At 53.3% G+C, this 15,210-nt stretch overlaps 1 protein-coding gene across 1 annotated transcript; it reads right to left on the bottom strand.

Moving 5' to 3' along the window:
• Positions 1 to 4,846: 4,846 nt before the first annotated feature.
• On the bottom strand, positions 4,847 to 15,203 carry LOC119710960 (ras association domain-containing protein 2-like). The gene is made up of 10 exons (XM_038160524.1): positions 15,114 to 15,203; positions 13,209 to 13,284; positions 12,065 to 12,216; positions 11,533 to 11,621; positions 8,479 to 8,627; positions 8,289 to 8,390; positions 8,060 to 8,111; positions 7,261 to 7,382; positions 6,242 to 6,339; positions 4,847 to 5,987 (listed from the first exon to the last, which is right to left on the bottom strand). Exons 1-10 carry the CDS (start codon positions 15,170 to 15,172, stop codon positions 5,918 to 5,920), a joined length of 969 nt encoding a protein of 322 aa, XP_038016452.1. The 5' UTR covers positions 15,173 to 15,203; the 3' UTR covers positions 4,847 to 5,917.
• Between the last annotated feature and the right edge of the window lie 7 nt (positions 15,204 to 15,210).

Raw genomic sequence — 15,210 nt, 5'->3', positions numbered from 1 at the left:
TAGGAACACCCAAGTGGGGTGACACTCCGAACTCTGGTGTCCTTTAAGGACAGCGGGATCAAATTACCCCCCTGCAGTGAAGCAGAGAAATTAACGAATTATTTAATTAATTAATCAGCTCAATACTCCAAATCCTGCAGCGTGCACAGGAGCCACGCGTGGAGGAGTTCCTGATTTACCAGGATGGTAATGAACACACCCCAAAATGTAAATACTCCCCAAAATTTAAATACCCCCCGTAATGAACACACCCAAAATGCACATACCCCCCAAAATGCAAATACCCCCCAAAATGTAAATACCCCCCAAAGTGTAAATACTCTTCCAAAGTGTAAATTCTCCCCCAAAATGTAAATACAATAAAATCTGAGGGTTTTTTTTTTTAGGGTTTTCTGCAAATCTCTCATCACACAGCTCTCAGCACCCCCAAATACACCCCAAAGGATAAATACAATAAAATCTGAGGTGTTTTTTTTTAGGGTTTTTTCCAAATCTCTCATCACACAGCTCTCGGCATCCCCAATGCACCCCAAAGGATAAATACAATAAAATCGGAGGGTTTTTTTTGTGGTTTTCTGCAAATCTCTCATCACACAGCTCTCAGCACCCCCCCACCTCCCCAAATAAACGCCCCCCACCCCGGCAGACCAGCTGAACACCTCTTTCCTGCCTGGAAAAAGCCGTAAAAAGAGGGATTTTGTTGCACACCGCCCGGTTCGCAGAGAGCTGGAGCAGGAACAGTCTGATTTAGGGCTTGGCGTGCAAAGCAGGAGCGCGCACCTCGGCCGGGGCTGCTTCCATCTCTCCGGATAAACAGCTCCATCTCCCGTCCGAGCCCGGCCGCAGCTCCAGCCTTGGCTTTACACGGCTGAAAACCCAAAAAATCCCCGCTCCAAACCGCGGCTGGGCTTTGTGCCGCTCCGGAGCGGGGAAACGCCTGGATCTGGCTTCACCCCCACCCGGAGAAGCGCATCCCCCTCCGAAATTCCCATTCCCAGCGCCAAGTTCGATGGATTTGGTTGAGATCGGAGCGTGTCTCAAGGCCAAGCTTTTATTGCGGGGCTGAGGCCTCCGGCTGGCAGCCCCACGGCCCCGTCCCCGCGAGTGCCGGCGCTCCTCCGGGGGGAAGGGAGCGGCGTTTGGGGCGGCCGTGCCACGGCAACCCGGAGCCGAGCGGGGGCCGAGCTCCGCAGGTCCCGGCAGGGCTGCCTTTGCTCACGCAGGTCCTGTCCCGGGTGGGATCCATCCGGTCCCGGGTGGGCTCGCAGGATCCCTCTGGTCGCGGGTGGGCTCGCAGGATGCCTCCGGTACCGGGTGGGGCTCGTGGAATCCATCGGTCCCGGGTGGGTTGGCAGGATCTCTCCGGTCCTGGGTGGGTTCGCAGGATCCCTCTGGTCACGGGTGGGCTCTCAGTATCCATCTGGTCCAGGGCGGTTTTGCAGGATCCATCCGGTACCGGCTGGGTTCACAAGATCCACCCGATCCCGGCTGGGGCTCGCAGGATCCCTCTGGTCATGGGTGAGGCTTGTGGAATCCATCGGTCCCGGGTGGGCTCGCAGGACCCCTCTGGTCCCGGGTGGGCTCGCAGGATCCACCCGGTCCCCGCTGGGCTTCACAGGATCCCTCCAATCCCTCCGGTCCCGGTGGGCTCGCAGGATCCACTCGATCCCGGCTGGGGGCTCGCAGGATCCGGCCCCCGGTGCGCCCCCAGCTCCGGCCTCTCCCACCTCCCCAAGCCACATCCACTCCCCCAGGAAAGTCAATTCTCTCCAAACGCCGTCCTCGTGTGCCCGGGGGTGCCCGGGGGTGCCCGGGGGTGCCCTCAGCGCCGCAGCCCGTGGCTGAGCAGGCAGGCTGCCGATGCCAGCAGCAGGGCGAGCCCGAGGCCGGCTCTCCTCTCCGCGGGGGCTCTGCTGGGGGCTCCCCGCTTGCCCCCCAGCTCGGGCCAGCCCCCGGCGTGGAACCCCCCCGCTGCCGGCGGCTGCCTCCCCGCCGGGACGCCGTGACCCAGGCGGGACGGCCGCGGGCGACCCAGCAGCCCCACGCCGTACCCGGCGGCGGCGCCGGCCGCGATGGCTCCGGCCACCTTGGAACCGCGGCCCGGGGCGCTGCCGGCGCGGGACACGGCGCGGAAACCCCCGCGGAGCCCCCCGGGCCCGGCGCTCCTCCCGCCGGCCCCGCGGCGGCCGCCGGCGGCGTCGCTGAGGAGGGCGAGCAGCAGCAGCAGCGCCCAGCAGCAGCAGGCGAGGGGCCGGGGCCGCATCCTGCCCCACCTGCGGGACAACGGGGGCGCTGAGAGCGGGGCTCCCTGCCCGGAGAGGGGCTGGGACCCCGCGGGGATGGGGAGCGGCTCCTCGCGGGGGTGGGCGGTGGGAGGTGGGGGCTCACGGGTGACCTCAAAGGGCTTTTCCGACCTTTGCGAGGCTTTTTCAGCCGTTCTGTGGGTCTGGGGTTCTGCGGGTGGCACAGGCAGGGATCAAAGCCCCAAACTTGGTGTTATTAGCACCCAGCTAACCTCAGTGGCTTTTATCTCTATATCCTGTCTCTATTTATCTCTATTTTACCTCTATTTATATCTCTATATTATCTCTCTATATGTCTCTATATTATCTCTATATATGTCGCTATATTATTTCTATTTATCTCCATATTGTCTCTATATATCTCTCTATATTATCTCTATTTATATCTCTATATTATCTCTATATATATCTCTATTTATATCTCTGTATTATCTCTCTATATGTCTCTATATTATTTCTATTTATCTCTATATTGTCTCTATTTATGTCTCTATATTATCTCTCTCTATATATATCTATATTATCTCTATTTATGTCTCTATATTATCTCTATATATATATCTCTATATTATCTCTATATTATCCCTATTTATCTCTCTATATTATCTCTATTTATCTCTCTATTTTCTCTATTTTATGATTTATTCATATATTCATTTATTGCCAGGTCACTACGCATTATAGACCATATAAAACAGGTACCAGTTTGTGGTCAATAACCAATGATTTCTGATAGAGACCATTAATACATAATGACAGACAATCTTGTGTATTATATAGTATTATATCATTATATTATTAGGTTATATTCTTAAATATTGTGCTATTTTGCCATAGGCTATTACGTTGTTACACGAACAACTATTGCGTTATTTTATTCTACATCGTGACATTAATAAGTGCGCTATTATTTTATTGCATTTTAATGCATTTATGCCTATTTTATAGACGGGATTGATACGTGTTAATGCATTCCAGTGGCAGAAATCCCTCCCCATGACAAGGGGCTGCCCTGGCTGACCCTCAAGCCCCCTCCCCACCCACCCCACCCCACAATTCTGTATTTTAACCCATTATTCAACATTTTTACCTCATTCCACGCTTCCAACAAGCAGCGAGCGTGCGCCCCCCAAAATCCCCCAGCTCCCCCGGGAGCGGGATGCGATCCCCCCTCCCCGGGGGCTGAGCAAACACATCCCCTTTGTGCCGAAGCTGCTGAGCCATCGCGGCCCCAGAGCAGCCCCGGCAGAGCCGCGGCCGCGTTGACAAAAGCCCCGGGACAAAGCAGAGCCACCCCCCCGGGCCGTGGCATCCCTGAGTCAGCGATTCCCTCCCCGCTGGAAGCTGCCAGGCCTGGCCCCCCCTTCCTGCCCCGTTCCAACCCCAGCGCCCCTCCAAAAAAATGGGAATTCATTTAATTTGCCTCGTTTTCCTGCCCCACTCGTCACAGCTTTTGGGGTTTAAAGAAAGCGCTGAGAAGTGCCACCCCCCCTTCCAGCTGTTGGCACAAACACCGCAAAACAGGGCGGGAAATGCCATAAAAAACCCCAAAATGAGGATTTTCCCCTCCTGTTCTTCCCCGTCTCTCTAATTCCCCAAACTTAGGGATCCAGGGAAAACCCCGGGGCTGGAGCATCCCGGGACCGCTCTCCCCACCCCAACCTCCAGCTCAGCTTTGCGCCCAACAAACTCCAATTATTTTTCTCCTCTCCCCGCACCCAATTCCTCCTCTTTTCACCCCCCCAGAATGCCGGGGGCTGCCCTTACCGTGCGCCGGGGCCGCCGCTGGCTCTGCCCGCCTGGGCTGGGCTGGCTCGGGCTCTTCCCGCAGCATCGGCCGCCGGTCCTGCCCCCGAGCGGGGAGGGCCCGGGACAGCCCCGCTCCGGCCTCCGGGAGGCCAAAACACACCGGGCTTTACCTGCCTGAGGGAAATCCCCGCGGGATGGAGCCTGGATAAAAAATCCCTGGGGATGGATGATCCCTAAAGGGGGGGTAAAACACAAACCTGCCCGGTGTTCCCCGAAAATCCTCCAGAAATTTGGGTGGGGGTCTGAATCTGGGAGGTGAGAACCTTCCACCTTGGGGAACTTCTCCACTGGGAATCAGGATTTACTCTTTTCCCTCATTTTTTACTCGCTTCCATGGCATTTCTAGCCCTAAAGTGATTGATTTTGGACAAGCCAGGCCCTGAACAGATCAATATCCCCAAAATCCTCCAGAAATTTGTGGAGGAGTCTGAATCTGGGAGGTGAGAGCGTGCCTCCTTGGGGAACTTCTCCACTGGGATTTGATGCTTTTCTCTCATCTTATTTTTTATTCACTTCCATGGCATTTCTAGCCACAAAAAGTGATTGATTTTGGACAAGCCAGGCCCTAAACAGCTCCATATCCCCCAAAATCCTCCAGAAATTTGGGTGGGAGTTTAAATCTGGGAGGTGAGAGCGTTTCTCCTTGGGGAACTTCTCATTTTTACTCACTTCCATGGCATTTCTAGCCACGAAAAGTGACTGATTTTGGACAAGCCAGGCTCTGACTCAGGGGGTTTCACTCTGCATGAAGTTGCTACATAATTTATTTTACTTTATTTTATTTCCTCGTCAATCCACGCAGCAGTGCCACAATCATCCTTCAAACACACCCAAAGCTCCTCTCGCTGTACAACGTGAGTTCGAGGTGGAAAAGGTACCATTAAAAATTAAAATTAAAAAAAAAAAATTACAAAGATGCATTGCAAAAACTCAGAGGGAAGGGGGAGAAAGTCAGAGGTTTTAGTTCACATCGAGGTATAAAATGGGTATTGCTGGTTTAGCCTGGGAGGAAAGAGGTTTTTCCAGCTGGTGCTGGTGGCAGAGCCAGGCTGGTCCTGGTTTCACCAGGATAATTTCCTGGCACGGCTGGAAAATTGGATTTGGAAACCAAAAAAATCCTCTTTATTTCTGCCTCGCCCTCCTCCTGCCTCTCCTGGAGGTGCTCGAGGCCCTCAGCCATCCCTGCGAGTGCTATTTGGCATTTTCAGCTCCCGGAGAGGTTTGACATCGTGGTTTTCTTCACCATCCCGAAATATTAGTGCAAATTACAGCGGGGCACGGAGGGGCCGCGGCTTCGGGGAGAAAAGGGATCTTCCCCTGGGCTGGAAATGCACCCGTGAGCCCCCAGTCGGGGTGAAACCCCCCCCAAAAATCTCAGCCAAGCCTTGGGATTTACAGGATCCTCCCCACACCTGGGAATTATTGCGGTGATAGGGCAGGAATGTGCTTTTCTCTTAAAACAAAAAGAGGAATTTTTGTGCTCTTTTGCTGCTTGAGCAGCAGGACCTTCACGGGGAGCCACGCCGGGCATTTCCAACCTGAGCCCTCGAAATTCCAGCTCGGGAATTCTGGCAGCCCTCACCTTGGTGCTGCTCACAGATTTCCTCTTTTTTTCCCCTTTTTCCCCCGTGTTTTCCAGGGATTTGAGGTTTTGGCTGAAGCTGCCACCAGCCAGAGCCTTGCTGGGAGGAGCCCCCCGAGGGTTCTGCGGGGATGAAGGCGTGGGACGGGGGGGTTGGCTCGGGGCCGGAGCCGTCCAGGAACGTTTTGGGGTTGGGATTTGGTGCAGCACATCCCAGGGACGCTCACATGGCCGTGGGGCCCTCGGAAATCTCCTCCAGCCTCTGCTCGATCATCAGCCGCAGGATGGAGTATCTGGGGAGGCACAGAAATTAAAAAAAAAAAAAAAAAGGATTTTTTTCAACCCTGGGATAATTCAAACCCCGCTTTTTCGGCAGCAAATCCCACCAAAAATCCCAAAAGAAGGATTTTTCCCTCCTATTTTTCCCCCCTCTCTACTTCCTCAGACTTAGGGATCACCAGGCAGGGAAAATCCCAGTGCTGGAGCATCCCAGGGCTGCACAAATTGAGGTTTTTTAGGGATGTTCTTCCCTCCCAGCCCCACGTACTTGTGCTTCAGCTTCTTCACTTCCCGGTCCTCCTCCTCCTCCAGCTTCTGGATGAAGCTCTTGAGGATGGGCATCTCGAATTTGATGTACTGGGCCACCTGGGCGGACAGGAGCAGCAGGGATTGGTGAAGGGAGGAAGAACTGAGCCACCCCCCTCTTCCTCTCCTTGGATTTAACCAAGGATCCCAAAATTCTGCGGCAAACCCCAAGAAGGAAATGACGCTTGCGACGGTCAGCTCGTGCAAACGAGAGGATGACGATGGGAAGAGGATCTGCCTGGGGTTGATTTATTTTAATCACCCACTCTGGGCGTCCCCAGAGTCCCGGAGCTGCTCGATCCCAAAGCGACCCCGAACGTGCGGGGCTGCAGGCGGGACTGCAGAGCCCGGAGCCGGCAGATGGCACCGGGGAGCCGCTGCCGCCGCTGGAAAAACAACAACTGCCAAACCCTGCTGCCAGCGGAGCCGGGGCGGCTCAGAGGGGCTGGGGACAGAGCCGGGGACACTCTGGGGACAGAGCCGGGGACACTCTGGGGACAGAGCCGGGGACACGCTGGGGACAGAGCTGGGGTGGCTCAGAGGGGCTGGGGACAGAGCCGGGGACACGCTGGGGACAGAGCTGGGGACACACTGGGGACAGAGCTGGGGACACTCTGGGGACAGAGCTGGGGTGGCACAGAGAGGCTGGGGACAGAGCTGGGGACACGCTGGGGACAGAGCTGGGATGGCACTGAGGACAGAGCTGGGGACACTCTGGGGACAGAGCCGGGATGGCTCAGAGGGGCTGGGGACAGAGCAGGGGACACTCTGGGGACAGAGCTGGGGTGGCACAGAAGGGCTGGGGCTGCCCTGGGGACACTCTGGGGACAGAGCCGGGGTGGCACAGAAGGGCTGGGGCTGCTCAGGGGTGGCACCGGACGGGCTTTGGGGTCCCTCCCACCCAAACCTGTGCCTCCCCATCCTCCGAGCACCCCAAACCTCCCGTGATGCCCATCCCGCGATCGCCGGGGCCGCACTCACGTCGTAGGTGACCTCCTCCACCTGGTCCTTCTCCATGAGGAACACCTTGGACACCTGCTCGCAGGGGCCCTGCAGCACGCGGGCCAGCAGCGGGAAATCGCTGCCGCGCAGCCGCTGCTTCTCTGCAACAACAGTGGCCTTGGCACGGCGGGGCACGGTGCCAGGGGGGTACCGCTGGTGCCAGGGGGGTACCGGCACCGCCCATGGGGTACTGGTGGTGCCAGGGGGGTACTGGCACCGCCCATGGGGTACCGGCAGTGCCAGGGTGGTACCAGCACTGCCCATGGGGTACTGGCGGTGCCGGGGGGGTACCGGCGGTGCCAGGGGGGTACTGGCACCGCACATGAGGTACTGGCAGTGCCAGAGCACTACCGGCGGTGTCAGAGTGGCACTGGCAGTGCCAGCTTGGTACCAGCACTGCCCAAGTGGTACCGGCAGTGCCAGGGTGGTACCAGAAGGGCATGGTTGTACTGGCACGGCCCAAGAAGTACCAGCAGTGCCCATGAGGTACTGGCAGTGCCAAGGTGGTACCGGCAGTGTCTGCAGGAGTTTGGGACACTCCTGGTCAGGGGTTTGGGGCACTCATGCCCAGGGGTTTGGGCACTCCTATCTGGGATAATTTGGGGCACTCATGCCCAGGGGTTTGGGCACTCCTATCTGGGATAATTTGGGGCACTCATGCCCAGGGGTTTGGGCACTCCTATCTGGGATAATTTGGGGCGCTCATGCCCAGGGGTTTGGGGCACTCCTATCTGGGATAATTTGGGGTGCTCCCAGCCAGGGCGTTTGGGGCGCTCACCTCCGCTCGTGTGCACCATGTACAGAGCAAACTCCTCTGCTGAGTTCTCGATCTGGGGGGAGACACAAAGCTCTGAGAAAGGGACAGGTTCTGGGTATAGATTTTATATATATATATACAAAATCTGAATGTAGATTTTGTACATATACCATAAAACAAATATTTCTATTTATTTTACCCACAACACAAACTGCACTCAGAGCTCTGAGGAGGGGTGTGCTGCCCATACCTTGAATTTGTTGAGCAGCAGTTTGAGCACCTGTGGCGTGGTCATGGTGCTGTTGATGCGCACGTTGGTGACGGAGCCGTAGGCGGGCGTGAACACCGAGGTCTGCGGGGCACAGCGGGCACTGAGAGCCCTGCCCGGATCCCCGTGGACCCCCCCGGATCCCCCCGGATCCCCCTGGAGCCGGGCTCACCTTGTGGTTGTAGAAGTGGCCGTTGATGGAGAAGCGGTGCCGGCGCAGCCGCCGCTGCTCGCCGGGCGTGCGGGCGCTGCCGCGGGGCCGGACGCCGACGTCGCTGCGGGTCCGCATCAGCTGCGGGGCCTCCTCTGCCACCCGGGGGGCTGCAAAACACCCGGGGGGCTGCAAAACACCCCTGGCACCCTGGGGGCTGCGAAACGCCCCTGGCACCCTGGGCACGGCGACAGCGGACAGCGGGAACGGCCCTGGTGGCAACATCCCAGGGTGGGATGGTTGATTTTTGGGTAACACTCCCAGGGTGGGATTGCTGGTTTTTTGGGGCAACAATCCCAGGGTGAGATTGTTGATTTTTGTCCAATAATCCCAGCAGATGGTGGGAGTGTTGATTTTTCTCCAATGATCCCCGGGTGGGATTGCTCATTTTTGTTTGTTGATTTTTGGGTAACAATCCCAGGGTGGGATCGTTGATTTTTGGGTAATAATCCCTTCACACAGTGGGATTGTTGATTTTTGGGGAACAACAATCCCATCATACGGCGGGATCCTTGCTTTTTGTCCAATAATCCCAGCAGATGGTGGGATTGTTGATCTTTTTCCAATGATCCCAGGGTGGGATGGTTGATCTTTTTCCAATGATCCCAGGGTGGGATTGTTGATCTTTTTCCAATGATCCCAGGGTGAGATTGTTGATTTTTGTCCAATAATCCCAGCAGATGGTGGGATTGTTGATCTTTTTCCAATGATCCCAGGGTGGGATTGTTGATTTTCAGGGAGCACTCCCAGCACAGGGTGGGATTGTTGATTTTTGATTGTTGATTTTTGGGTAACAATCCCAGGGTGGGATCCTTGATTTTTGGGTCATAATCCCAGCACACAGTGAGATTGTTGATTTTTTGGCAGACACTCCCAGGGTGGGACTGTCGGCGTGTTGGATCACAGATCCTTGTGGTCCCTTCCCACTTAGGAGAATTCTGTGATTCCAGAATTTTCCTGCTCCAAAACAGCCGCTGGGAGGATGCAGAAATCCTCACCCCAAACTTTCTCACCCCTACAAAACTTCCCAGGACGCGTTTGAACCACAGCAACTGTGGGTTAATTCTCCCCCAGCCCCCGAGGAAAGTCATTAATTCAGAATTAACTGCCTAAATCCCTGCTGCTACCTGGATAAAACCCCTTCTCCCGGGAGCTCCAGCATCTTCTCTCTCTTTTCCATAATTTAACTTCCTCTGCTCCCCTTTAATGAGAGCAGGCAAACGAGGGCAGAGCCTCAGATCTCGGCATGAAAACTGGCCTGGATCCAGATTATTATAAACCAGCTCTTCATCCATTTTTAATGAAGCTCTCAGGCTCCAGCTCCGGGTGTTTTAATTCAGGACGTGTCTGCAGCAGGGAGGGATCTCCAGCAGGAGCTGCTCCAGCTGCACGAGCGGTGGCTGAGCACTCCCAGGCACTGATTTTTACTGGATTTTAGGGGGAAAAATGGAATAAAAGGCTTTTTTTCCTCGTGTGCTGGCAGAGGATTGAGGCCATAAAGCCGAGGGGAATCTCTGCCTGGGAGAGATTTAATTCAAGTGGGGAAAGTGTGGAGAGTGGGGAGAACAAAAAGGAAAAGGGGAAAAATTGGAGGATCACGGGTGGGGGTTCCTGGATCAAGCTTTGCAAGGGCTCAGCCCCTCTCAAAAGGATGAGCTCATCCCAAAAAAAACCCCAAAAAACCAGAACATCTGCCAGGGCTGAAGGAGCAGAATGCATCCAGCAGGTGGAATTCCCGGTGGGATGGCTCCTCACAACAAGGGGTTAACCAAGCTCTTCCCCCTGTGCAGAGGAGGAGCCGGGAGGGGACAAACGCTGGGGACAGGGTGACTTCCCCATGGTAACAGGATCCCAGTGTCCCCATTCTTCTTCCCAAAGCGGAAGGGGAAGCTCCAACATCCTCTTTCCCCCCCCTTTTCCTCTTTTTCCTCCTATTTCTCCTTTTCCCTCCCTTTTTCCTCCTTTTTTCCCCCTTTTCCCTGCAATCCCAGCAGGGATCTCTGCTCCATCCCCCGTTCCTTTCCCAAGCCCCCCCCACACCTCAGAGCCGCCCCTTCCCCGAGAAACCCCCCCGGGAATCGGGGAATCCTTGGCCTTGGAAGGGACCTCTGAGATCATGGAGTTTTGGGAAAACACAAGAAAAGGATTCAGGGAGAATTTGGGAGGGCTGAGCTGGGGCAGGATGGGGAACTGAGTCGGGCTTAAGGACAAAGCCTGGTCTGAGTTTTCCCAGATAAAACCGGAGCTGCTCCTGAGCCCCGGGACTGATCCTGCTGGATCCGAGCCCCATGGATTCGAGCCCCAGGACTGATCCCAGTGGATCCGAGCCCTGTGACTGATCCTGGTGGACCCAATCCCAGTGGATCTGAGCCCCGGGACCAATTCCAGTGGATCCGAGCCGGATCCTGGTGGATCTGAGCCCCAGGAGAGCCCTGGGACCAATCCCAGTGGATCCAAACCCAGTGGATCCAAGCCCTGGTTCCGTTCCTGGTGGATCCAAGCCCTTGGACCATTCCCAGTGGATCGATCCCGATGGATCTGAGCTCTGGTCCTGCTCCCAGTGGATCTGCTCCCAGTGGATCTGAGCCCTGGTCGCACTCCCGGTGGATCTGATCCCGGTGAATCCAAGCTTGATCCCAGTGGATCCAAGCTCGATCCCGGTGGATCCAAGCTCAATCCTGATGGATCCAAGCTCGATCCCGGTGGATCCAATCCCAGTGGATCCAAGCTCGATCCTGATGGATCCAAGCTCAATCCTGGTGGATCCAATCCTAGTGGATCCAAGCTCGATCCTGGTGGATCCAAGCTTGATCCAGGTGGATCCGATCCCAGTGGATCCAAGCTCGATCCTGGTGGATCCAAGCTCGATCCAGGTGGATCCGATCCCAGTGGATCCAAGCTCGATCCTGGTGGATCCAAGCTCGATCCTGGTGGATCCAAGCTCCATCCCGGTGGATCCGATCCCAGTGGATCCAAGCCCCGGTCCCGCTCCCGGTGGATCCGAGCCCGGCTCACCTGTGCCATTCCCGGGATTCTCCGCGCCGGTGGCAGTGTCCACGTCTGTCACCTGGATGTCCGGCAGGGTGCTGGGCTTCAGCACGGACCTGGGGGGACAGAGAGGGTGGGTGCCCTGTCCTGGGATCCCTGTCCGGGGTCCCTGTCCCTGCGGGGCTGCAGAGGGAACGGCAATCCAAGGAATCTCCGTCCCTCATCCCTGATTCCAGCTGGGACAAAACACCTGGAGGAGACCCCTGGGGGCGCAGCCTGCACAGCCTGACAGCCTGGGGGCGTTGGGGGCTGTTTGTGGGGGTCTGGGGCTGTGTATTTTTGAGGCTGTGGTTTTTGGGGCTGCCTGCCCGTTTTTGGGGCTGCCTGCCCGTTTTTGGGGCTGGGTTTTTCAGGGCTGTATTTCTGGGCCTGTGTTTTCGGGCCTGTGTTTTCAGGGCTGTGTTTTTGGTACCGTGTTTTCGGGGCTGTGTTTTTGGTGCCGTGTTTTCGGGTCTGTGTTTTCAGGGCTGTGTTTTCGGGGCTGCCCCCCCCCACTCACCCGTGGGCGCCCAGGTTGCAGCCCGAGTGCCAGGAGGAGGAGGAGGGCGGCGGGCGGATGCGCTGGTTGTCGTCCTGCATCTGCAGGCGGATGGGGCGGCGCAGCCCCCACGAGATGTTCAGCAGCCCCTCCACGATCAGCTCCCCTTCCTCCTGCAGCCAGATTTGCACACAGAACACAGGGGTTTTACACACAGAATACAGGGATTTTATACACAGAATATAGGGGGTTTATACACAGAATATAGGGGTTTTATACACAGAATATAGAGATTTTATACACAGAACACAGGGATTTTATACACAGAATATAGGGGTTTTATACACAGAACACAGGGGTTTTACACACAGAATATAGGGGTTTTATACACAGAATATAGAGATTTTATACACAGAATATAGGGATTTTAAACACAGAATATAACGATTTTATACACAGAATATAAGGATTTAAGATGTAGACTTCAAGGATTTTATGCATAGAATATAAGGATTTTATATATAGAATATAAGGATTTTATATGTAGAATATAAACACATAAATAATATAAAGGTTTACATAAAAAATTATAGAATGGTTTACATAAAAATATAGAAAAATTCAGATATATATGTATAACTTGAATGAAGATTTTATATGTATAATGTAAAGATTTTATATATATAAAGTAAACATATATAATGTATATAATGTAAAGATTTATTTATAAAAAGGCATTTATATATAATCTGAATGCAAATTACATCTATACAATATAAAGATTTTTAATATAGATATAAATCCAAGTGCAGATTGTATATGTGTATATGTAGTGTAAAGATTTTATATCTGATATAAAGATTTATATGTAAAAATCATATATATATATATATATATATATATATATATATAATGTGAATGCAAATTACCTACATAGACAAAAATATAAAATTATAATAGAAACACAATATCTATCATATAAATTTGGAATTCCCAGAGGAGCTGTGGCTGCCTCTGGGCCCCGGGCAGTGCCCCAGGCCGGGCTGGAGCCCCCAGGGACAGCGGGAGGTGTCCCTGCCATGGCAGGGGTGGCACTGGACGGATTTTGGGTCCCTTCCCACCCAAACCATTCCACATTTCCCGTCTCTGTCCCCCGGGCTCTCACCTCCCGGTGCCGCAGCTGCAGGTTCTGCCCCTCGTAGTAGATGTTGTAGGTCTTGAGGTGCAGGAGCAGCTCATTCCTGGGGGAAAAATGAAAAAAAATGGGAAAAAAACGGGGCTGAGATGGGTTTGGGGTGAGGGGGAGATGCTGCAGGCACCGCCCAGTGGCCCCTGAGCTGCTGTGGGAAATCAGGAATTGCTGCCCTGGCTGAGGAACCCCCTGTGCTGCTGGGGACCCAAAAATTGCTTTATTTGAGGCAGATTTGGGTCTTCTCCCTCCTTCCCTCATGGAAGGTTTTGCTGCGGGTCCAACATTTTGCAGCACAGTCGGGGGGAGAAGCTCCCCGGGAGGGTGTCCCCCATAAATCTCCCTAAAAGGAAGAAGAAACCCCGAAGGAGCTCGGGGCAGTTGGTCACGAGGCTGGAAATGAAATCATTTTATCATTTATTCAGATTTCTGGGGTCACGCTGGAGTCACAAGTGGTCGCAGGCGAGGCGGCCTCCTCCAGCTCAGAACAAAGCTCTGAGGGGCCAATTGGTGAGAGAAAGAAATGAAAATTCAAAATCAAAACCAAGGACAAGATCGAGATTAAAAACAAAGATTTTAAAAGGTGGGAATAAAGAGGTGTGCGGAAACAAAAATAAAATAAATGAAAGACAACGATGGAAATCATTGGAAAATCAAAGCCAGGCCTCCAGGCTGCTGAGCCCAGGCACGGATCAGCTGATTAATTAATTAATTAATTAATTAACCCCCAGCTCCCAAAGCTGGGCTGCCTGAGAGAGGTTCAGGATGCTGAGCGGACAGAAAGCAGCCTGAACCATGGGAATTGTTAGATATTATTAGAGATTTTACACATTATAGAGTGATGCTATATGGTGCATACATTGTGATACGTTATACATTAGATAGTGTTGGTATATATTGTATATATTGACATATATTTATATTTATATTCATATTCATATTCATATTCATATAGTTATATATTGTATATATTTATATTTACAGATTCATAGTTATATACAGTATATATTGATTTATATTTATATTTATATAGTTATATATTGTATATACTTATATATTTATATAGTTATATATTATATATAGAGATATATTATTTATATTTATATCTATATCTATATCTATATCTATATTTATATAGTTATATATTGTATATATTGTTATTTATTTATATTTATATAGTTATAAATTGTATATATTGTTATATATTTATATAGTTATATATTGTATATATTGTTATTTATTTATATTTATATAGTTATAAATTGTATATATTGTTATATACTGTTATGTTCTGATGTATATGAGATATTGTATATTTTAGGTTCTGGATAACACATTCCACACCACACTGCCCATTTCAGGTTCCAGCTGAGCCATCCCCTATCCCACATCCACCCCATATCCCACATCCCATAACCCATATCCCACATCCCACACCCCACATCCATCCCGTATCCCATATCCACATCCAAAATCCCAGACCCCACATCCCACGTCCACCCCACATCCCATCTCCCACATCCCACATCCATCATCCCCTGAACACCGGGAACGCCCCAGCTCCATGTCCCACCCGTGTCCCACCCTTTTCCACCGCATGTCCCGTGTCCCCCGTGTCCCGTGGGTACCTGGAGATGAATTTGACCATCTTCTCCATGTCCCACCCTTGTCCCCCCGTGTCCCCCTGTGTCCCCCCGTGTCCCTGGGTACCTGGAGATGAATCTGTCCTTCCCGCAGGGCACGGCGTCCCCTCCATGTCCCACCCTTGTCCCCCATGTCCCCCCGTGTCCCCCATGTCCCCCGTGTCCCCCATGTCCCCCCGTGTCCCCCGTGTCCCCCGTGTCCCCCCGTGTCCCCCCGTGTCCCCCGTGTCCCCGGTACCTGGAGATGAATCTGTCCTTCCCGCAGGGCACGGCGTCCCCGGCCGGGCTGAGCTCCATGGCGGGGCCGGGCGGGCATGGGCGGGGGCCGGGCTGGA

This window comes from Motacilla alba, chromosome 22, assembly GCF_015832195.1.
Source record: "Motacilla alba alba isolate MOTALB_02 chromosome 22, Motacilla_alba_V1.0_pri, whole genome shotgun sequence".
NCBI classification, from domain to species: Eukaryota; Metazoa; Chordata; class Aves; order Passeriformes; family Motacillidae; genus Motacilla; species Motacilla alba.
The sequence above is the reverse complement of the archived record's forward strand: the minus strand, read 5'-3'. Positions and strand labels throughout refer to the sequence as shown.

Excerpts from the sequence above, each read along its gene's own strand:
- LOC119710960 (XM_038160524.1), bottom strand. The coding sequence starts at position 15,172 with ATGGAGCTCAGCCCGGCCGGGGACGCCGTGCCCTGCGGGAAGGACAGA. Across the intron at positions 11,622-12,064 it reads TGCAACCTGGGCGCCCACGG|GTCCGTGCTGAAGCCCAGCA; the intron begins GTGAGTGGGGGG and ends CTGTCCCCCCAG. Across the intron at positions 5,988-6,241 it reads GTGAAGAAGCTGAAGCACAA|ATACTCCATCCTGCGGCTGA; the intron begins GTACGTGGGGCT and ends GTGCCTCCCCAG.